The 21,758-nt window shown below is 38.0% G+C and overlaps 1 protein-coding gene across 2 annotated transcripts in view; it reads left to right on the forward strand.

The window, feature by feature from the left end:
* Positions 1 to 21,371, forward strand: part of ADAM12 (ADAM metallopeptidase domain 12) — a 185,293-nt gene extending 163,922 nt beyond the window's left edge. For both annotated transcript variants that reach the window (XM_010581959.1, XM_010581960.1), the window contains 9 exons: positions 1,986 to 2,094; positions 2,200 to 2,398; positions 4,864 to 4,941; positions 7,122 to 7,230; positions 10,910 to 11,045; positions 11,682 to 11,790; positions 12,249 to 12,431; positions 18,616 to 18,743; positions 19,997 to 21,371. In XM_010581959.1, coding sequence (XP_010580261.1) covers positions 1,986 to 2,094; positions 2,200 to 2,398; positions 4,864 to 4,941; positions 7,122 to 7,230; positions 10,910 to 11,045; positions 11,682 to 11,790; positions 12,249 to 12,431; positions 18,616 to 18,743; positions 19,997 to 20,057 — 1,112 coding nt within the window. In that variant the 3' untranslated portion in view covers positions 20,058 to 21,371. The remainder of the gene's footprint in view (positions 1 to 1,985; positions 2,095 to 2,199; positions 2,399 to 4,863; positions 4,942 to 7,121; positions 7,231 to 10,909; positions 11,046 to 11,681; positions 11,791 to 12,248; positions 12,432 to 18,615; positions 18,744 to 19,996) is intronic.
* The last annotated feature ends 387 nt before the right edge of the window (positions 21,372 to 21,758 follow it).

A 21,758-nucleotide genomic window follows, 5' to 3' on the forward strand; every position in this document is an offset into this window, starting at 1 on the left:
AGAAGTGAAAGAATCCTGTGTGAGTCCTTTTTAATAGTTCCAGATTTGAGAAATATTCTGAACTCAGCAAGCTTGATTGTAATCTTCCAAAGAATTTCAAGCTCTTGTCCTGCTCTCCAGGGAACCAAGAGCTCATATTCTGTTCCTTCTGTGCCTTTCTTTCAGAGTTCTCCAGTTTCAGTATGTAAAAATGTTAGAAGGAAAAGAGAGTGCCATCTTAAGCCTCTCCAAGTTTTAATATTTTGTCCTTAATAGCATTAGATTGCTGTTCAGCAGTATATAGTATTAGTCAAGCTTCTAACTGTGAAATGCAGATAATTAATTGAGGCTTTAATCTCTGACTTATTAGTGAAAAGATCCACACTAACTGGAAGTTTTACAATCATATTTGTATTTTCTTCTCCAGGAATTTAACCCCTTTTTTAAAAAAACCTTCTTCCTCTTTGAAGGCTTTCAGATGAAATCTTCAAGTTGGTTTAAATAAATGATATGTTTTACCCACAGTTAGAGGCATACACAATTGGAAGTGGCTCAAAACATTGGGAAAAAATGTAACATTAACTCAGATATTCTGTCTCTGTTAAAGATCAGGGAACACTGTAGAAATGGTATATTCTCAGCCTTTAGGCTATCACATCATTTGCTGCCAGTTCTTTTTGTTTTTGTTTGGCTGATCTATCAAAAGTACAAAAATGTATTCAGCAGATATCTGTTAAGAGTCTTAGCCAGCGTAGCTCCTTACCACCTTGTCTCCTCAAAGCAGGTCTGCGTATTGGAGTAGTTGAAATGTTGGCAATGACGTGGTTGTGCTTTTAGTTATCTTCTGACTTGGTTGTGCTTTTAGTTATCTTCATGGAAAGAAAATATGGGGTAATAAAGGGCCCTAGCAAAGGGCCTCTTAATCGTGCAAGAAGCAGCAATTACTGGCTGGAAATAAAAGCCACACTTCACAATAGAACAAAGGGATTAAATTCTAATAACATGGACTAATTAATTGTTGCAACAGTCAAACCAGGGAAGTAGATCCTCCACCTCTTAGACATTTCAAATGACTGTATCTATCTTCCCGTAGAAGATATTCAATAGTTGGTCATAATCTGGGGGAAAATGGACAGGAGATTGTCTGTATAAGACATTAGACTTGATGTTCTAATAGGACCTTTTAACTTCTAAAATGTAGGGATGAGTAATCTGTCTGCACAAACATTTCCAGTACTACTCCCACCAGGGAAGTTCTTTTGCTGTTATGATATGTCTCCATCACAGAAGACTACAGTAGATAAGAACCAGATGCTGCCTGTCTTCCCAGATTCCTACTTCTACCACCATGGTAGAAATGACCCTTCTTTCAAGTCAGTCCTTTCCCACAGGAGTGGATTTACTGAGGATTAAGGTGGGGATGGGTTGCCTTCCTCTCCTCAGTACATTAGCTTGAGCTAACAGCGGCGTATTCTCTTTGCCATGTCATGTGCTCATGTTTTTACAGACACTTAGCACTCTAGATTGCAACTGGATTTTTTCTGGTTTCTAGTTGTTCTGAATTTACTTAAAAAGGCCTTTCTTGAAAAGTATTTTCTTTGGCTTCAGCTCTTGGGGTCTCGCTAGAGTCACATTGACTCCTGTAAAAAGAAGGGACTTAACTTACCAGCTGGCCTTTGTCTTTCTTCACCAAACTAGATTTGGCATTTAGTAGACATTTTTGTGTCCTAGGAGGATTCACAAGAGGGATATCATCTAGAGAAATTCTGAAAAAGAATAAGTTCTGCGTTGTCTATTGCTCAGCATTGCCAAGAGAGACAAATAACAGTGGAAAACCCACATATTCGGGCTCTTCAATTAGCATGCTGATCCAGCACAACTGTTTTGTTGTGCTTCATCAATATGCAGATCACATGCTACCTTCCCCTAAAGCATTAGCGGAGCTCAAAGAAAATTATTAAAAACACCCTGTATGAGATGAAAGTTCTGATTAGGTTTTGTTTCAGGTGCGAAACCTGCTCCTGGGATCTGCTTTGAGAGAGTCAATTCTGCAGGTGATCCTTACGGCAACTGTGGCAAGGACTCCAAGAGCTCCTTTGCTAAATGTGAACCCAGGTAGGGTCTCCCTACAAACACAGGAACAGGTGCAAGGGTGGTGGGAGAGGGCTTATAACATTTAAAATTGTTTCACTAATCTATGGGTTTGTTTATTGCCTTCAGAGATGCTAAATGTGGAAAAATCCAGTGTCAAGGAGGAGCAAATCGACCTGTAATTGGTACCAATGCTGTTTCCATAGAAACTAATATCCCACTTCAGGAAGGTGGCAAGATTCTGTGTCGTGGTACCCACGTGTATTTGGGTGATGATATGCCCGATCCTGGTCTTGTGCTGTCAGGAACCAAGTGTGAAGATGGAAAAGTAAGGTTCTGAAATACTCCCAAACAAGGAGAACATCACTACCCTCATGCTGCCAAGTATTTTGTACTAAACTGCCTGTTTTCTGCTTTGGGATTTATTTTTTTTTTCCACAAAAGAATTGTTTCTCATGCTCACAGTGAGTCAAATTTTTACTCCCTTCTTCTTTTGGCCACTGTTCTGGATTACAGATTTGCAGATGCAATGCAAGTTGCTCAAGTTTATAACAGATTTTTTGAGGACAGTCCCACATATCTGTCCATGTAGGCTAGAGGTTTTCTGCAAAAGAAGCACAGAAAAACACATTACAGGCTTGTTAATGAATTTCTGAGAAGTTCAATGTATTCACTTTCCTAGTGTCTATGGCATTCCAAAATTGTCATTGACTTCACTCTAGGTTTCAATATATATTATATCTGCTGATTATGGCTCCCACCCCAACCCCTTTTTTTTTCTTGCAGGAAAAGCAATCTCTGTGTGCACTATTAGAAAAATATAAACCCAGTGATGTTCAGCCACTAAAACTGATTTTTGCAATCATATTTTGCAAACTTTGTGAGTTATCCTATGTGAATGTAGTCCAAATTTCATAGGGCTGCCTCATTCTCGGTTTTTCTTTTGTGAGAAAAGGAACAGAGAAAGATGGGAGACAGCCATGAGTTTACAGGGGGGGAGGAATGGAAAGGAGTCCAAGAACTATTGAAATGAAGGTTTCTATCCCCTCAGTGGATTACTTGCAAAAAGAAAAAAAAAAGTGCTTTGATAATTTCTGGTAAATTCAAGTAAGCCTCTGAATTTCTGAATGCTTTTGAAATATGTTGGATTATCACACTGCATTGGGAACAGGTTTAAAATATGTCCCTAGTGAAACTACAGTTCTGTTACAGGAAAACAACCCTTACAATATTTCTAAGTCAATCTGTTATAAAATGTCTTTTCAAAGCAAATTCAACGCTGGGAAAGCACCCTATTATGTTTTACTAATGAGTATTTAATCTTTCTAATCTATCTAATCATACACATACACACTATAGAATACACACGCTAATACTTACGAAATTGTATGTTTTACTTTGAGGACATTAGTGCATTTGTATTATGGATTAAGAATATGAATTTAAATATTCTTGAGTTTTCTAAGCTGAAGATACACAATTTGAAATGCAGCCATTTTAATGTGATCAAAATTCTGTGTGCTACTGCACTATGAATATTTGAATTGTGAATACTGCTGTAATCAGACCATATTCTCTACATGCGTGCATGTTGATGCCAATTCACTCTAATTTCCTTTCCATTTTTCCTTCTCCCCAGGGCATAAGTGCCCTGATTAAGCATCCCTGTCGTCTCCTTCAACACTATTCCCTGCTTAATGCTAATTATTGTGACTGACTTTTAGTACTACTGAACTGAACTGCAGTTAAACATGAGCAAAATTGTGCAGTGATTTTTTTTTTTTTTTTTTTTTGGTCAACATAACATAGTAACAGTTATTGCAGTCCTAATTTCTTCTTTCTTCAGTTTTGAGTAGGATAACTTCTTATTACTGACATCATCATCAGTCATTTGATTGTTTGATGGTATTATTAGATGGTACCACTCTTGCTTTGCCTCAGTTTTCAGCTATATTGGCAGAGTAAAGTTTACCCGTAATGACTGGAGAAAAAAAAAATTGAATTTTATTTCTTTGCATATGCTATTTGTTTATTTCCATTTCCTATAAGATCATTATTACACTTTAAATATGGTTGGTTTATATGTGACACCAAAAAAATTGTTTAGCTTGGGAAAACTCTTAGAAAGGTCTCAGTTTTGCTGAAGAACGATGATGAGCCCATATATACCAATGACCTCAGTTAAATATTCAGGCTGTCCTGAGTCCAGGTTCTGTACTGGCATGAAAAAGTATTGCACTGTTGATATAAACAGAACTGTGCTAATTTACCCCACAAGGGGACCTGAACCTCTCCTTGAGGAACCACCTGCTGCTTTGAAGACAGGAATGCAGCCAGATCAGGTACACGGAAGATTCCTGCTCAGTGCATTCCTAGTCATGAAAAAATGCAAATTACTGGGTTTTAAATTGGCTTAAAAACCCCCCAAACCCCAGCGGCTTGCCACTAGTTCCACTTCAGTGAAACTGTGAGTGTTCATTTACACGACCTCAGCATATCAACCCAAAATGAACTATGTCTGAAATTCCGTATCGGCCAGGATGCCGATCGAGATTCAGCTTCCCCAGATTTGGACCTGAAAGACTTAGAAAGGCATAAGAAGAAGACGACACCTAATTCTGGTGTCCTTATCTTTTTGTCAATGTCATGTTGTCAATGCAGCTTGTGTATTGGGAAACCTGCAACTGCTAAAAGAACCACTGATGGATGAGCAGACGTATAAAGAAGGACATGATACCTTGTCAGCACCAGCAGTTCTGTGCCTGTTAAAACTCCTTTTCTCTTATTTTGCAGATTTGCCTTAATCGCCGGTGCCAGAATACAAGTGTTTTTGGTGTCCACAAATGTGCAACAAAGTGCCATGGACGTGGAGTAAGCATTATAGGAACAGGTTTTTTACAATCAGTCAATAAACACTGGACAAGAAATCATTTTGTGTAATAGCTTTGGGATCTCTGATTGTTTGTAATGTATCAGTCAAAGTCACTGCAATACTTTTTAATTATGTATTTCCATTTTCAGTGTCCCTTATATGAACTGCAAGAATGGAATTATTTTTATTTAACAAAGAAATATTTATCAAGTAGTAATTATCTTGTTCTTAATTAACAGTCTGTGATAAAAAGGAATTTTGTCATCTTCAAAGCAATTTGAAGTCTAACCTTCCTTCGTGAAGAATTCCTATTAACATTTAAAAAAATACAGTTTCTATGTAGATACAGAGAAGTTAAAATATGCATTTGAATTAAGAGTCAAATGGAAAAGCATTTCCAAAAGTATTAAAATAAAGGAAAACCATATTGATGAGTTTCATGGTATGAAAGTGGTGCAGGATGAAAAATTTGATGATATTAGTTAATAATATCAAAGCAGTTTGAAACCTAGTTTATATTATGAAAATGTTAATTATGTCAAGCTATGCCTTATTAACCTTGATTTGCTGATGATCTATTTGTTTCTGTGAAAAGCTGTGGCAACCACATTGAAAGAGCCATAGGAAATTCTCTGTCCTCTCCTGAGAAGGGATTTTAATTTGCTTTAACTTATTTTATCATCCCGCATTTGAAAAACTGTGCAGTGTTGATGGTGCTGTGTGTTATCATCGTGCTGGAATGAGCATCAGCTTAGACTGGCGTCTTTATCTCTGTATGATGGAGAACCTCTGATGACTCCTGAGTAGCAAAAAATGACCTCGTAGAATTGTAGATGGGAACTCCTGTAGTGCTTTAATTTAAAAAATAATGTTTAACAAATGATATGTTTAATTATCTTGCTGTCTTTGAAAAGTAAATCTTTTTTTTTTTTTCATTTTACATGACCATAGCCAGTCTAAGCTATGTGAATGATATTTTAATACTCTGCAGACACAGTCAGTATAGTCTTTCTGAAAGCCTGCCAGCTGACCTTGCCAGAAAAATGCGTATTTTCAAACTCCTGTGAACTAACTAGTATCTTACTGAGAAACCCATTTATTAATCTATTGAATGGTTTCTCCATGGTGGTGGTAGATCAGTGATGATCAATGTTAGCACAGAATTTAGGACCATATTTATAACCTAAGCCCAAAAACTTTATTTAAAAATCAATTTGTACATTCACATGAGACTGTGCCATCTCTGTCCTGTGCAACAGAATTTTTTGGCCCGTTCAGTTCATGTATTCTGTCAATACAGCACAGAGCTTTACCCTCTGTATTAGACATGTAGCCACTGCTTGGGTGGTAGCAAAAGGAAATAAAAAGCAGCCTTTTTTTTAATGGGTGTTTGGGACAGAGAGACCTCCTGAAGAAAGAGCCACGAGTCTCCCGGCTCCTTCTGCTCTGCGCAGCGGGAACAGGCTGATGTTAACGATGGGCTCCGGTTCTTTGGATCTCCCTTGTTCTGCAGGGAGCATTTGGTAAATCAGGTCTTGCTAGTTGCTCCTTAACTCATATTAAAACCAGCAGAACACTGAGGACTGGATCGTTATAGACAGCGCAGGTGTGATATCAAAGGGAGGGTTTCCTCAGCCCTGATTCCAGTTTCGCGTGTTCTTCCAGCAGCTGGTTCATCTTAGAGCTGGCGGACTTGAGCAGTGGAAAAATCAGTATGCAGCCTAGTGCAAGCCCTTGCTGGGTAGGAGTGTTCAAGTGGGCTGACAAAGCTTTACAGCCTTAAGAGCGTAGAGGGACTCTTGTTCCTATGAAGGCAGAAGGAACAGAAGTTAGAAAGCAGATAATGTTGCTGCTGGAGGCAAAGAGAGAATAAGACTTAAGAGGTGTGTGATTATCCTTATATTATTGGAGTTGTCAGCTGGTGCAAGTCAAACGATTACCTGCCAAATAAATAATGCTTTTTTTAGGATCCCTGTTACTCCGTGGTGTCTTGCACTCAGAGTCGCTCTATGCCATCTTAGTTGTGCCAATAGGCAGATACCAGTACATCTCTTTCCTCCTGTAAGTTTTATTTCTTTCAGATGTGTCACTATCTGATTAGGAGGCCTTATCAGCCAGCGCTGCTCTCAGATGTATAGGGTAATCCTTTTCATGTTAAGCCATTTGTCTTGTTTTGCAGGTCTGCAACAATAAAAAGAACTGTCACTGCGAGGCTGACTGGGCCCCCCCCTACTGTGACAAGCCAGGGTTTGGTGGCAGCATGGACAGCGGACCAATTAGGCAAGCAGGTTAGTAGTAATTCGTGCTTTACCTGTTGTTTCCGTGATAAAGAGTGGGAATACAAGTCTCGTCCTGTAAGCAATGAGCTGGCAAGCTTGGGAAATAAGTCAGTAAATCAAATGGCTTAATCCAAACGCGTTGGCACCAACCTGAAAATTTAGTGAAGTAAAACCAAGGCAGGCTGAGTGCATCAATTTTCTTGCATAACTGAAGGCACAGTGGTCCTGGTGGGTTCTTTTCTTTGCCTTTCTTTGCCTTCCTTTATTTTCAAGGTACATGGTCAAGTTTAGCAGCTCACTGCAATAAGTAGGAAATGGTATTGATTTAAGCCGAGGATGAGGAGCTAACTCCCACACTTGAGCAAATCCTGTTGCCATGGTAGATAAACGTTGCAGTACTCTTGGATTCACCTTGAGATATGCCAAGCTCCAGTGTTCTCCACTGAGTGCACCAGGATAGAAATACCTTATTGTACACACAACCTGCTTCTATAGTTATGTGCCTAATGAAGAGTGGATATTGCAATGATTATAAACGCAAAATTATTGCATAATCAAAAATCAGAAATATATTTTACATGGTTCTTCTAAGGATCTTTCGTATTGTGGAAAATAGCAGATTTCTGACCCTATCAGATTAAAACTACATCTTATAGTTAGCTTCCACACATTTACCAGAAGTTGCTCTCACGTATGACAGTAGTAGGAGACGTGCATTTTCTAGAATTTGTATTTCAATTTCTCCTTGTTCAGTCTGCAGAACATTGGCTATAGTATCTTACTTCACCTTTGGCCAACCTCAGAAGAAATTATTTCTACACATTGTGAATTTTATAGGATTTGATAATCATCACATGCCAATTTTTCTCCAGAGTACTGTAACTTTAGTGACTTCCATAGAGATGTTTCTGATTTATGTCTGACTACGTGACAGGACAAGCAGTCTATTCACATATACATATATACATATAAAAACGAAAACTTGCTGGAAAATGATCTGCATGTTTTCATATGAATAATACTATTCAAAACCAAAATGTATTCTCTACATGCCAGATCCTGCAGTGAATTGTAATACTGGATTTATGACATCACAGTCATTTCCATGACAAAGCTTCACATTGTGATTTCACTGTTGAACAATCTTTTTTTAAAATACCTACCAGTTGGTAAGATAGCAAAGAAACCATGCTCAGGCACTGAACAAGTGTGATTACTTGTGTGTTAAATGTTTTCTTTTAAGATTTGCTCTAAAGCATTATAGTCCTTTTTCAGCTTACCTGAAAGCCAAGTATCTGGGGAGCTACAAAATGTATTATAGTACAGTGCTGCATAGACAACGCTAACTGGAGAAGACAAATATAGGAAATCTTTGATAATTCTTGCATTTTGCTTTTTGGAAGCCAACATTTCAATTTAACAGAAAGTTGTTTTAACAATAGTTAAATATAGTGTGGTAGTTTCACCATTTTTCTCAAAAAAATGGTGCTACATTCAATAATACTGGGAATAAACAAATATGGAAATTGCTGAAGAGCTTAATTTTCTATCGCTAACACCTGGATTTAAATATGAACACTTGATGGGGTGGTTTGGATTACAATCCGCGTAGTTTGCACATCTCTAAATCAAATTACAGAAGGATTAGCTCAATAAAATACTTTCATCTTAGTCAAGCAAGGCACATGGTCTCATTAATATTTAGTAACTGATTTTACCCCTCCCAACCCCTTCTGCCCCCCCCAGCCTCCTCGCTGGTGGGGTGGGGTGAGGAGCAGAAAAGCCCTTGGCTCTGGGTAAGCATTGCTCAGCAGTAATGAAAACATCCCTGAATTATCCACACTGTTTTCAGTACAAATCCAAAACCTAGCCCCATACCCACTACTATGAAGAAAATTGACTTTAGCCCAGTCAAAACCAGCACACTGACTTAGAACAAACGTGTTTGACACTATATTTTTCTTACAAAGAAGCCTTAAATATTTGTTAGGTAGAAGTTAATTAATTTAAATTGTGTAATCTTGGATTATTGATTTTTATTAATCTTTTGGAGATGGTGAGGGATTTATTATTCTGCAGCGCTCTAAGGTAAAAAGCATAGCACTTCACGCCCCATGAAGCCCCATGTGTAGTTTGTTCAGTCAGTGTTGCTGACTCTGTTCACCAGCATCGGAGTGAGCTTAGGCCAGTAGATGAGAGCCAGTTGGCTGAAAATCAATCAGGATAAGGCTGAGACAGCGATGATAGGTTACCCGAGCAAAGATTAAAGATGTTTCTCCTACTGTGGGAGTATGCATTTTTTAGGTCAGCAGTTCTGATGAATCACAACATCCTCTCTTCCAGGCAATGATCATATCACATATCCATAATGATCGGAGCTGCTGCTTACTTCTTCCTAAAAATCATAGAATCGTATGTAGAATCATAGAATCATTTAGGTTGGAAAAGACTTTTAAGATCGAGTCCAACCATCAACCCAACACCCCCATGCCCACTAAACCATGTCCTGAAGTGCCATGTCTACGTGTTTTTTGAACCCCTCCAGGGATGGTGACTACAACACTTCCCTGGGCAGCCTGTTCCAATGCCTGACAAACCTTTCGGTAAAGAAATTTTTCCTAATATCCAATCTAAACCTCCCCCGGTGCAACTTGAGGCCATTTCCTCTTGTTCTATCACCAGTTACTTGATAGAAGAGACCAGCACCCACCTCACCACAACCTCCTTCCAGGCAGTTGTAGAGAGCGACCAGGTCTCCCCTCAGCCTCCTCTTCTCCAGACTAAACAACCCCAGTTCCCTCAGCTGCTTCTCATCAGACTTGTGCTCCAGACCCCTCACCACCTTCGTTGCCCTCCTCTGGACACGCTCCAGCACCTCCATGTCTTTCCTGCAGTGAGGGGCCCAAAACTGAACACAGGACTCGAGGTGCGGCCTCACCAGTGCCCAGTACAGGGGGACGGTCACCTCCCTGCTCCTGCTGGACACACTGTTTCTGATACAGGCCATCAGGCTTTCTTTCAGCTGCAAGTCATCTCGTCAGGGTTCATCTCACTATTGTGCCTCACTTAGGTCCCAGGAAGGTACTTAAAGCAGCTTAAAGCACTCTGAAAACTGGAACAAGTACCGAAGGCTGCAGCCCCTCGCTAAGCAGTGCATCCCTCTGGGAGCACACAACACCATTGCTGAAGGCTTTCCTTCAGCTCCTCGCTTGCCTCCAGATTCAACTTGACAGCCATGTGGGCTGGACCACAGTAGCCCAAATTTCAGACTGTTTGCCCGGTGTTAAAGCACAATGAAACCCTTAAAATCTGGTTCTAAAGGAGCTAGGGTTACTGCTTATGTTTGAGGTTCAGAATATTTAAAAGTTTGCACTTTACCAGTGCAGTTGACAACCTAAACAGGACCTGGCCATAGATACAGAGAGAGTACATGGAGATGTTCATGTTTGGACCAGAATAGAATAGACCAATTTTTCCCCAATGTTAAAGAAAACTTCAAAACAGGCCAAAATTCAAGCATCAGGCTAGAAGAAATAAGAGTTTATTAGTCTTTAATTCATAGTTTATTCACTTCACCTGCATTGCAGTTAGAAACCCGGGCCAGGCAGCAATGTCCTCCTCCATATACACAACACATTTCAGTAAAGATGGCTCTTGATAGAAGTTAACTCAATGTGTTTTGTTGCAGATAATAAGAGTTTAACCATAGGAGTGTTGATAACCATTCTGTGCCTTATCTTTGCTGGATCAATCATGTATCTGAAAAGGAAGACGTTCATGAGATGGTTGTTTACAAGTAAAAAGACAACAATAGAGAAGCTAAGGTATGATCATTTTCCCTAATTATATTCTAATAGATATTAGTAGAAAGTAGCTGTAAACATGGCAGCTCTCATCTTGACATTCATGGCAAAACAGTGTGAATATGTTAGAAAGAGCCAGCCTTAACAAAAATGTTCACCAAGTGTTAACAGCGGTGTTTTTCCTGGTTTAGTTTAACTTTATTGATTGTCAGTAAATAATGTAGGTTTGGGGTTAACTATATACCTCTTTTGTGATAAAAAATTAAGAAGTAAAGGAAGTATTGCCTTTTTTCTTTTCATTTGCTTGAAATAGTTTCATTACATTGCGTGGCCTTTTATCTAAACTCAGTCGAGTGAGCTGAAACTTTCATATTTGTGGTCATTACTGTTTAAATGCTAGATTCATTAGAATAGCCTCTTGGGTGTTACAAAGCCGCATTTCCACAGATTGCAGAAGCTAATTTAACAGGCTACTGGTTTCCAAAAAATCAATATTTATTTTTATTCTTGCAGGAGCACTAGACAATTTTAACTTTCCTTGTTTACTATAAAAAGTCAGAAAGTCCTTGCAAAAATCTCATTCTGAAAAGAGGCTACTGTTAAAAAAATGTTATAAAGCAGAATGTTGTTTTCAATAACTATATGTTTGTATTGCAGATCTGTGAGTCCAGCAAGACCTTCCAGTTCATCTGAGCCTAATCACATTCATACCAGGTCTCTCAGTAAAAATCTCATTATGAAGCCTCAAAATACAAACATACAAAAAGTGAGTCCTTAAACAGTTTAAAAAAAAAAAAGAAGAAAAAAACCCCACATATTTTATAATTTGGATCTCATTTAAGAATTTATTAGAACACAGTTATTACATGAGCTTAATATCATGTAGAACTAACAATATGTAAAATGGGAGAAGATGTAGGCTTCAAAATACATTTATGGCTTCCGAGTTCTAGACAGGTGGAGATGTCAAGTGCAGAAAAGAAATAGTTTAGTCTCCAGGATAGAGCCAGCCAGCTTGCTTACACCAGAACACTATTATCTATCTGAACGGTGAAGGATTGGTCCTTGAGTAGGACTCCAGAAGCTGTTAATTGCTTCTCTGGTTGCAGAGGTAGATAAAAGCAGAGTAGAAGAGAAAAGTAAGCGAATAACATGGATATTAAAGTAGCAATGCTTATGTCAACTCTTGAAGTTTATAACTTTTGGTTGGGGTTCTTTTTGCAGAGAGATGGTCCAAGAAGACCGCTGCCTTATCAGATCATCGACATTAGTAACCCTGTGAAGACACACGATTTGCCACAACTAAAAACCCCGCAGCGAGTCCTACCACCCCTTCCCCAACTGCCATGTCACCAAGCTGTGCCTGAAAGACCCTTGCCAGCCAACCCTACGCTGAGGTTTGCCCAGGTAACCATTGATTTGCTTTAAGCTTCTCTTCTATTTAATATTTAGTGTGTGAGTATCTGCATGCGGTGAAGAAGAATGAACGTTTTCCCATCTCTCATATTGGCCTTTTCCCACAGTATTTCCTTTATACTTTGTACATGTTTAGAAATGTGGTGTAGATGTATTGGTTTATGCCAGCTGAGGCTGTGATGCTAAAATTCAGGATCCTGAACTCTCTCTTCACTACTCAAAAGACACACCAGTATAAACAAGCTCCATATTACAGGCAAACACAGGCTCATCTTGCCAGCTGCCCAACCGGAGGGAAACTGTATGGTTTGTTAGGAAGGTGCCAAATCCAGTGATGTAGTTTAGGAAGTCAAGTTGCAGATGTCTTGTGCAAGAGCAAAAGGTATATTAACTTGATGTGCTTCTGTTCTGCCAAGGGCTGTATGAGTTGCATATTTTTTTTCCAGAGCACAGATCTGAAAAGCAGACTTGAAATTACCTACAGTATTTCATGTAGGTGTACCTTTCGTTGCAATGTTTAAATAGAGCTGGTAACCCTTGTTTTTGTAATAAGATGCATCTCAAGATGGTATTCAGAGTAGATTAAGTTGTCTGTGCAGTTGTCTGTATTAGATATTGTCCATTTTCTTGCTTTTCTGGTCACTGGCTTCTCCCTTTTGGTTGCATTTGTAGTGTGACTGTGTCTAAGCAAAGGAATCAGGCACCCAGCTATTTCTGTTTTGTAGACATTATGAGATTCTGGATATAGTACAAGATTAAAATGAAGTGAATGTCATTATTACCAAGCTATCTTAAATGAGTATCTGTCCTGGTTTCAGTTGGGATAATTTTCTTTCTAGTAGCTGGTACAGTGTTATGTCTTGGATTCAGTATGAGAATAATGTGGATAACACACTGATGTTTTCAGTTGTTGCCAAGTAGTGTTTATACCAAGTCCAGGATTTTTCAGCTTCTCACGTCCAGCCAGCAAGAAGGCTGGAGGGGCACAAGAAGTTGGGAGGGGACACAGCCAGGACAGCTGACCCCAACTGGGCCAAATGAATATTCCATACCATGTGATGTCATGCCCAGTATATAAACTGGAGGAGCTGGCCTGGGGCAGGAGGGGACAGATCACTGCTCGGGAACTAACTGGGCATCGGTCAGCGAGCAATTGCATTGTGCATCACTTGTTTTGTATATTCCAATTCTTTTATTATTATTGTCATTTTATTATTGTTGTTATTATCATTATTATTTTCTTCCTTTCCATTCTACTAAACTGTTCTTATCTCAACCCATGAGTTTTACCTTTTTCCTTCTAATTCTCTCCCCCATCCCACTGGGGTGGGGGGGAAGTGAGCGAGCGGCTGAGTGGTGCTTAGTTGCTGGCTGGGGTTAAATCACGACAGTATCACATTGATTTGGATGCAGTTACTGCAAATCCGTACTCAAGCAGCCGTGCCTATCTGAGCGGAGCTGGGATGGCCAAGGACAGAGCACCTTCTTCCCGCAGCAACCTTGTGAGCTCCTCCGAGACACTTTCTCAATGATTTATAGGAGGATATGGCTATCAAACAGTTGCTGAAGTGCAGTGCTTTGAAAAGTGGTTGTAAAAATAACACAGAAATGAGAAGGGATGAGACAATGGTGAGCCGCCGTGTCAGTGTGCTTATGCATTATGACAGCGGATAAAATGTATCTAGTTTTAATTTTGTCTGAACATTGAATCACTCAGGTTAGACCAACTTTTATAAGTGTGGCCAGTTTATTAATTGCTTTCAAAGTATTTAAGCTTTTTCTTCTTCCCTTCTCCATCTTGCTGGTCATTTATTTTCCTTTTCAGGGGAACAGAAAATACTGATTCTTTCAAAAATCAATTTTATAGGAAATCTGAAGTAGTATTGGTTTGTGTTGCTTTTGTCTTTAGCTCCAATGGTTTCGTTGTTTATTTTTTTGCATTCCTTAAAACATTCTGCATATTTCACAGTGGTCAAAGTTAAGATTTTAAGTGCAAGTGCTTTTCTGTTTCTTAATCAAATGACTCCATTAAAAAAAAAAAAAAGAAGAAAAGAAATTTCTTCTGTTTCTTCTTATCTAGCAACTTTAAAGCTTACGCTGTCTCCCACTAGCAGAAGACAGATGGAGAGAAGGCTTTCCAAGAAAAAGTAACCATTTCTCATTCTGATAGTGCACCTGTACCTGCCCCAACCTGTCATCACACATCAAAGCAGCCCAATGCAGCTCTACAATTCATGTTCCTAAGTGCGCTCCCCTTCAAATCCCACATGAAGTGCAAGGTAGAATACCAGATCTCTAGTACTATCATTACCAAAGACTGACAGATCTGAAACTGCCAAAAAGCTTTTCCGTTTGGCAGCTCAAATTAATTGTGATGGTTACTCCATCAAGCAAAATATTGCTGTTTTCAATTTTCAGTTGCTGCACGAAACAGAAATAGGGCAAACAGGGGATCAACTCAAGGCAACCCAGTGAATAAGGAAGAGTGGCTTCTTTCAAAATTATGTCCATAACATCAATTCAAGGTTGTCAGAAACAACTACTTTTTATACCCTAGGGACACAGAAAACACTGTATGGGAAGAAAATCTTTTCTTCCAAAGTTAACGATTTTACTCCCTCAAAGCTTGGCAGAAGTAAATTAACTTGAGAATAGTTTTGGTCTAGTTTATATAGATACTACTTAATATCTTGCTTCAGCACTCTCTTGGAACTCCATCCATTAGGTCATCAGGAGGAAGCACTTTAAAAATCATTGCTACATTCATAATATGATCCAGATGCTCAGTACTGCAGTATAGTGCTGAAGAAGAGTATCTGAAACCATTCACTGTTTCTGTGGCTTCACAGCTGCCTCTTTCTGCTTCTCCCTTCTGAGAGGTATATTTAAGCACGAGCTACTTTCCTGCTGCCTCTGGGCTTCAAGCAGTGGATAGCTAAGGCACAACATACTAAATAGACTTTAAGACAACTCTTTTCCCCTCTAGTGGCTGTTGAGACAGCAATAACAGATTATTAATTTGCTATAAAATTTCCTTTCAGATATAAGTAAAATAGTAAAAAAAACCATGCAACAAAACCAACAAAAAACCAAACAAAAAAACCCTCCTTGGCAAATGAACCGTTGACAAGTTTAATATTTACCAATCTTGACTGATAAACAGCTTTTTCTTCTTTCAGATGCTCTTGCAAGGCAAACATACTTTATTTACGGGCCAGATTCACAGTCAATATAAATCAGCGCAGCACCACTGAAATCAAGGAAACAGTGCAGGTTTATACTAACCATGGCTTTAGTCCACGTGTTCTGATTTGATCACTTCTGCTTGGTTTTGTTCCTGTTAGCATTCAGTGTCTGCCTCTGATACTGTCATCATCTTATTACCAAAATATATCTCATCTTTTACAGGTCATCCTTATTACAGGAAATATAGCTTTGTATTTTCACTTTTCCCCTAGTAAAACTGAGCTGGGCTCACCATCCACTCATTCTGCTACAGTTATTCCTGTGAATTCCTCTCCTATGACACCTCAGACTGGCTTTAGACACAGAGGGCTAACACAAAGTAAGTTCCCATCTACATAGATTAAGGAAGACCATCCTGTAATCAGTTTCGGGGATGTGATTTATTTCTTCAAATATTTTTTCTTCTCCTTCTAAGGATGTGCGTTTTCCTGGTGGCATTTTCCAGTGCTGGCATCTCCTTTCTATGAAGTGCTCCTCCATTTTGCTTCATCTCAGCCATTACACATTCTCCATCCCCATTTTTATCTGAATTCCCTTCCCCCTTATTTTTTTTCCTCCTTCTTTTACCCTTTCTTAGACATCAAAGATTATCTTAATGCTCAGCCATGAGAAGATGCTCATTCCACAGCTGAAGAGCTGTTCTAGATCACCACATCTGGATTAGCCATTTCAGCCAGCTTCCCTTGCAAAAAGAGGGGGAAAAAAAGCAACTGATAGGGTCCCATCAGTACTTAGCTGCTCTGAGCTTCTCAGAAAGTCAATTTTTCCCTACTTTGCAGTGTTGCAGGTGGTGATTAGACATAGGGCACAGTTAATTAACACAAACAAACAAACAAGGGCATTTGTCCTCTTTTTTTGTTCATTCATCCTTACCAGATCTTCAGCTCTTGAGACCTTTGTTTCTCTGGACTGCTGAGCCTGGATCCATTCCTCTTCCCAATGATGGTACCTAAGCGTTCTGCCAATTGAAGAGTAAATACAAATCATGCAATAACAATTAGGGGCTGATCAAGCAAACAGCTAAATACTCACGTGATCAGACTAATTCATGTGATTAATCATGTAAAAGTACTTGAGGGAAAAGGCCACTTCCATGAAGGCAGTCAAGGGAATTAAGCCTTTATGGTGTTCAAAGATCCATTCCTTGTTTGCTGTCTTTATAATGCTGATGTTTGTGTGTTTGTTACAACTTTTTTTTTAAAATGCTGTCACACTTGAGGCGATGATGCATATACTCTCTCATGGAATAAACATTATTACTTTCAACAAAATTATTACAGAAGCAACTTAAATTTCTATTTTACTGTAGGGATGATTAAGTTATTTTAAAAGTATCAGTTTCTGCTGTGATCTAACTTGTTCCAAACTGGTATATTTCACTTCAAAACACACAAACACAGCAAGATTTCATTGTGCAAGAAATTTAGTGCACAAAGTAAACTTTGGTTAAGAAATCCTGATTGTAAGATTTTTTTCTCTTAACAGTTTTAAGGTTCTACTTCTGTATCATGAGAAATGATTGTGTTTTGAAGAACTTCCTTTGCTAGTGTTTAATTAAACTCTGTGACTTTCAGCAGGATAGCCCTGAGATAAAGCTACATAGAGTATTTACAAACATGCTGTTTATTTCATCATTTTCCAGGCCTATTTCAAGAATATTTGCAATTATTTTTACCCCCAAAGACAGAGCTCACAGACAAACTTCTTATAGTGAGATAAGTTTATCTTGGTTTATAGAGGAAGTTCTTCTGGATGACAGTTGAGACTAATTTTTATACTGGATATGCAATTTGGCTATAACAATAAGTTAAAATAAGAATTTTTTTTTCCTGTTGCTATTTGCAATTCACTCAAGAACTAGTACACGTTATGCCGAGAGTGAAAAAGAAGAGAGACGTTATATACAGCTTTAAACTGTAGTTTGTTGTAAATTTGAAATGACTATATATAAGGTTTACTTAGCTCCCATATTTTCTCCTTTATCAAAATGCCTACTGATAGTCAACCTGCATTTCCTTCTTGAAAGAGCAAACATTTGCCATGAAAAGTAAGAAAACAAAGGGATGCTCAAAATGAACAATGAAAAGTTGTATTTTATTCATGTGCAATTCATGCCTATGATTGCTTGTTTTGATTACATCTTTCAGGGGATCTGTAACTAGATTATTCTTCTAAGCTCTTCTTGTTTCTTTTTGGTCAACTTTACTAATGACAGTTATAGCAAGCTAATAATAAAGAGTAAAATTACTTAGAAAAAGCACAACTATGCAGTTCAAGTAGTAGAAGGACCCGAAGTGAGTTTTTGGATATACTGGAGAGTTTTGTGCCCTGAGCAAGTCGCTTAATCTATCCCAGTTCTTCATAATGAAGACCACAAATAGACATGTTACCATGTTTGCAGTGTTTCAAGGACCACACAGAAGAGACATTAGCTCATGCCTGACAGCAGATGACTTCTGTTCTTTATTAATGAAACATTTAATTCCACAGAATGAAAGCATAGCAGCATCTCTCAGAAAAATTCCACAGATGCGACCAATTCAAACTGGACTTGAGCAGTTTGTTTTTGTGGTCATCTGAATTTGCATTTTAAAGTCATTTCTAGTATTTCCAGCTTTCTATATAACTGCTTTTACAATGTTATGTATTCAATCTATGTTGTTTTCATTTACCACCAATTAATCATTAACTCCAGTATAGATGCACCCAGTGTTTCTAGAGTAAAGAATCAAAAGAAACAAAATCATTAAAATACAGTATTAAACCTTTCTTTTTAAATATAAGTGCCTGTTTCTTAAAAATAAGTTATGGCTTACTACTTAAATATATCTGGTGACAACTACTCCGAACTTATCTTCAATTTGTCTCAGCTGTTGCTACGTTAAGTACGTTATGCCAATGACTAATACGACTTTGTGTTTTATAATAGGAAAGCCACAAACCAAACCCTCCTCGGAAGCCTCTGCCAGCAGACCCCCTGACCAAAGCACGCTATAACAGCGCCTGCACAGCGGTGCCTGGACACACAAAAGCTCTGCCTCCCGTTACTCCCGTAAGGTTAGTTCGGATCAAAATGGCTTGATATATAGTACTTCCTTCAATGACAGGTCTAAAATGTCTTCGAGCAGATACTCTGTTCTGCTGTAACTATTGCTGAGAGCTATGCGACAACCATTTTTTCTATTTGCTTATAGAAAAGCACCCAGTATCAGACTGATTCTCACTGGGAGTATACCAGCACAATTGCACTGATTTCCACAGAATTAGGAGAATTTATGCTGCATATGACAGTTTGACTGCAAGCACCTGATTGTATATTTACAAAACCTGCCCACTAAATACAATTCCTTGCAAAAGAAAGGAGTTAATAAGGACCAATTTCAAGAGAAACAAAGCTCTCGCACAAAAAAATTTCCTACTCGGACCACCTACAGAATTAGGCTGAGAACTGAATGCTGTTAAGAACAACCACCAATAAAAGGAATTTTCCGTTCGCACATTTCACAATGGAACATCAATTTATATCATCTGAAAATAATACCCAAAACATTCAGAAAGCACACAAATTGTACACGTAAAAAAAAAAAAAAGGACGTTGAAGAAAAATTATCTGGAAGTGAAATAACTATGCCTAATGTTAATGGGCATAGTCAATAGTATTTTCTTACCTAATATTCTTCACTTTCCTATGAATAAAAAGTGAGCTCCAAGGAAGATAAAAGTAGTATTTTAAGCTACAAGAACTCTACTAGTGAGGCACTTAATTGCTCAGAAAACTAAAAATAGATTCAAGTTAGTTTCCTAATACTTCTAGCAAAAAGACTGCAAGGGTGAACTTTGTTTAAGCTCCTGACTGTCTATTCTAGTAAGATATTCTGAAAGTAATGATATTTCAAGCTGACTAGTACAACTTTTTGAAACCAACTGCTATTCCACAGCATTAAGTAGCATTTCTGAACAGGTGCAAAATTGATGAGCACACAAAGGAATAAAGAATTTAAAGAACAACACCTGAAACATTGAGCTAGCTTATCCCACTGGCCAGGCAGCAATTAAAACGTGAACTGGAAAAGAAAAAAAAAAAAGAGGAGTCTGCTGGTACCATTTATGCTTCTTGATGAGATTTGTGTATATAGTAACATGTCTGATCTCCTCCCAGTGTGAGAGTCCGATGTTACGTGTCTGACATTAACCTGGGTAACTCGAAGAGGTTTTACCATTCATCTTCATGCCTCAGGCATGATGCTGGCAGTGAGAACTAACAAAAGTTTAAATAACAATTTGCTATTTATTTTCTTTCTTTCCAACAGACCTGCTCCTAAGCATCCACCACAGGTATCCAGGTCCAGCAACACTGCTGATATGAAATGACCAGAAAATCTGACACCTTTATTTTAAAAAGTGAAGACAGAAGTTTGCACTATCTTTAAACTCCAAGCTGGAGTTCATTTTTATGACAATACTTAAGATTTTTAATGTTTAAAACAGCATTATTTTTAAGAATTCTGAGCTACTGCCTTTGGTGCTGTGCTGTGCTATGGTGCTCTGTATACTTGCTCAGGTACTTGTAAATTATTAATTTATGTTGAATATTTATTACAGTGCAGTGCACTGTAGTAGATATTTTTACCATAGCTGAGTTTTCCTAAAAAGGAAGCCTTTTTTGTAATATTTCATTGAACTTGAATAATTCTGCTCTATTGGTCCTACGTAGAGTTTTTAGTTTTGATCTGTTCTTAAGGAGTGCTGATACTCATGGATAAATCAAATGTATAAACAACTCAATCTCAAAGGTTCATAACAAACTGATGAATAAAGATGTCAGGGTAAAAAAAAAAAAAAAATCTCTTCTGGAACATGGTGAAATGCCCGATATCTGCATACAGATGCGTAACAATATATTTAACCAAAGGATCCCTCAGTGTTAGCAGGTGTACTGTAATTTCAGTTTTCACGTTACTGTTTGAAATTGTCGAGAAATCTGTGCTGAAAGAGGATGTGTTCACTTCGGACAAGTTCTCTTACTGAAGAAGTACTGTATATCATAAAACTGTATTTTTTTTAACCTCATTTTCCTCAAACAGAATATGGTTAGTACATATTAATGCAGATATCAGGCCTCCCAGTGTCATTACCTTTTTGATGCTTTGGTAATTAAATTCAGCTGTACTGTGTAAGGTAGTACCATCTCACTATGTTGCATAGCTGTCCTGTTTAGACTGACAATACATTACATGCAGGGGGTGGGGGGAAGCCAAGCATTACAAAGAATTACATTTTAAGAATCAAGTATTATACTTATTTCTTTTGCCTCATTGCTCTGCTTATCAACTGTATTTTGCATATTTACTACTGTTTTGTATTTAACTTCTAAAATATTGTTCTGGATTTCTTAATTTTCAAATCAAAATGCGTATTTTAATACATAGACTTTGGTTATCCTAAGACATGGGAAAAAATTCATCTCTTTCTTTTTACTATGTGGTAGCATTACATCTGATCTCTTCTGTACCTTCTCAGAAGCACTGCTGAATACAGTTGTTTCACCTATGCTGTAATAAAAACAATTTTCAAATATCAGTTGAAATAGAGGGAGAAGGAACTATTACCTTATATAGGTTAGTTTCCTCATTGCTTGTAGTTTTTGTTTCTTTAAGCAAAAATAAAAGCATTGATAGAAACTTGGATCGCATTTCAGTAAGTGTAACTGTATTTAATTTTCCCAGTTATTGTACATTGTAGCAACATAGCACTCATGTTTATTGATAAGCTGAATAAATCAAAATAAACCATAGTTTAGTTTGTTGCTGAATAGCAAAGTAAAGGCTTCACAAAAGCATTTAAATTCTTAAAGAAACTCTAATAGCAGCAACAGTGCTTTATATATGGGGAATCGCTACAACAGTAGGATGCTAACTTATTCTAGGCTCAGCAATGCAGTTGAAAGCAAAATGATGCTTTTTATGTATTTTACATACTTTGTATTTAAAACATTAATTTCTTCCTGTCAACAGTAGCTTTAAACCTAAAATGGGGGGGGACACGACATTTCACTTTGACACATGATCTCAG

Source organism: Haliaeetus leucocephalus, unplaced genomic scaffold (assembly GCF_000737465.1).
Source record: "Haliaeetus leucocephalus isolate CR32 unplaced genomic scaffold, Haliaeetus_leucocephalus-4.0 Scaffold830, whole genome shotgun sequence".
NCBI lineage: Eukaryota > Metazoa > Chordata > Aves > Accipitriformes > Accipitridae > Haliaeetus > Haliaeetus leucocephalus.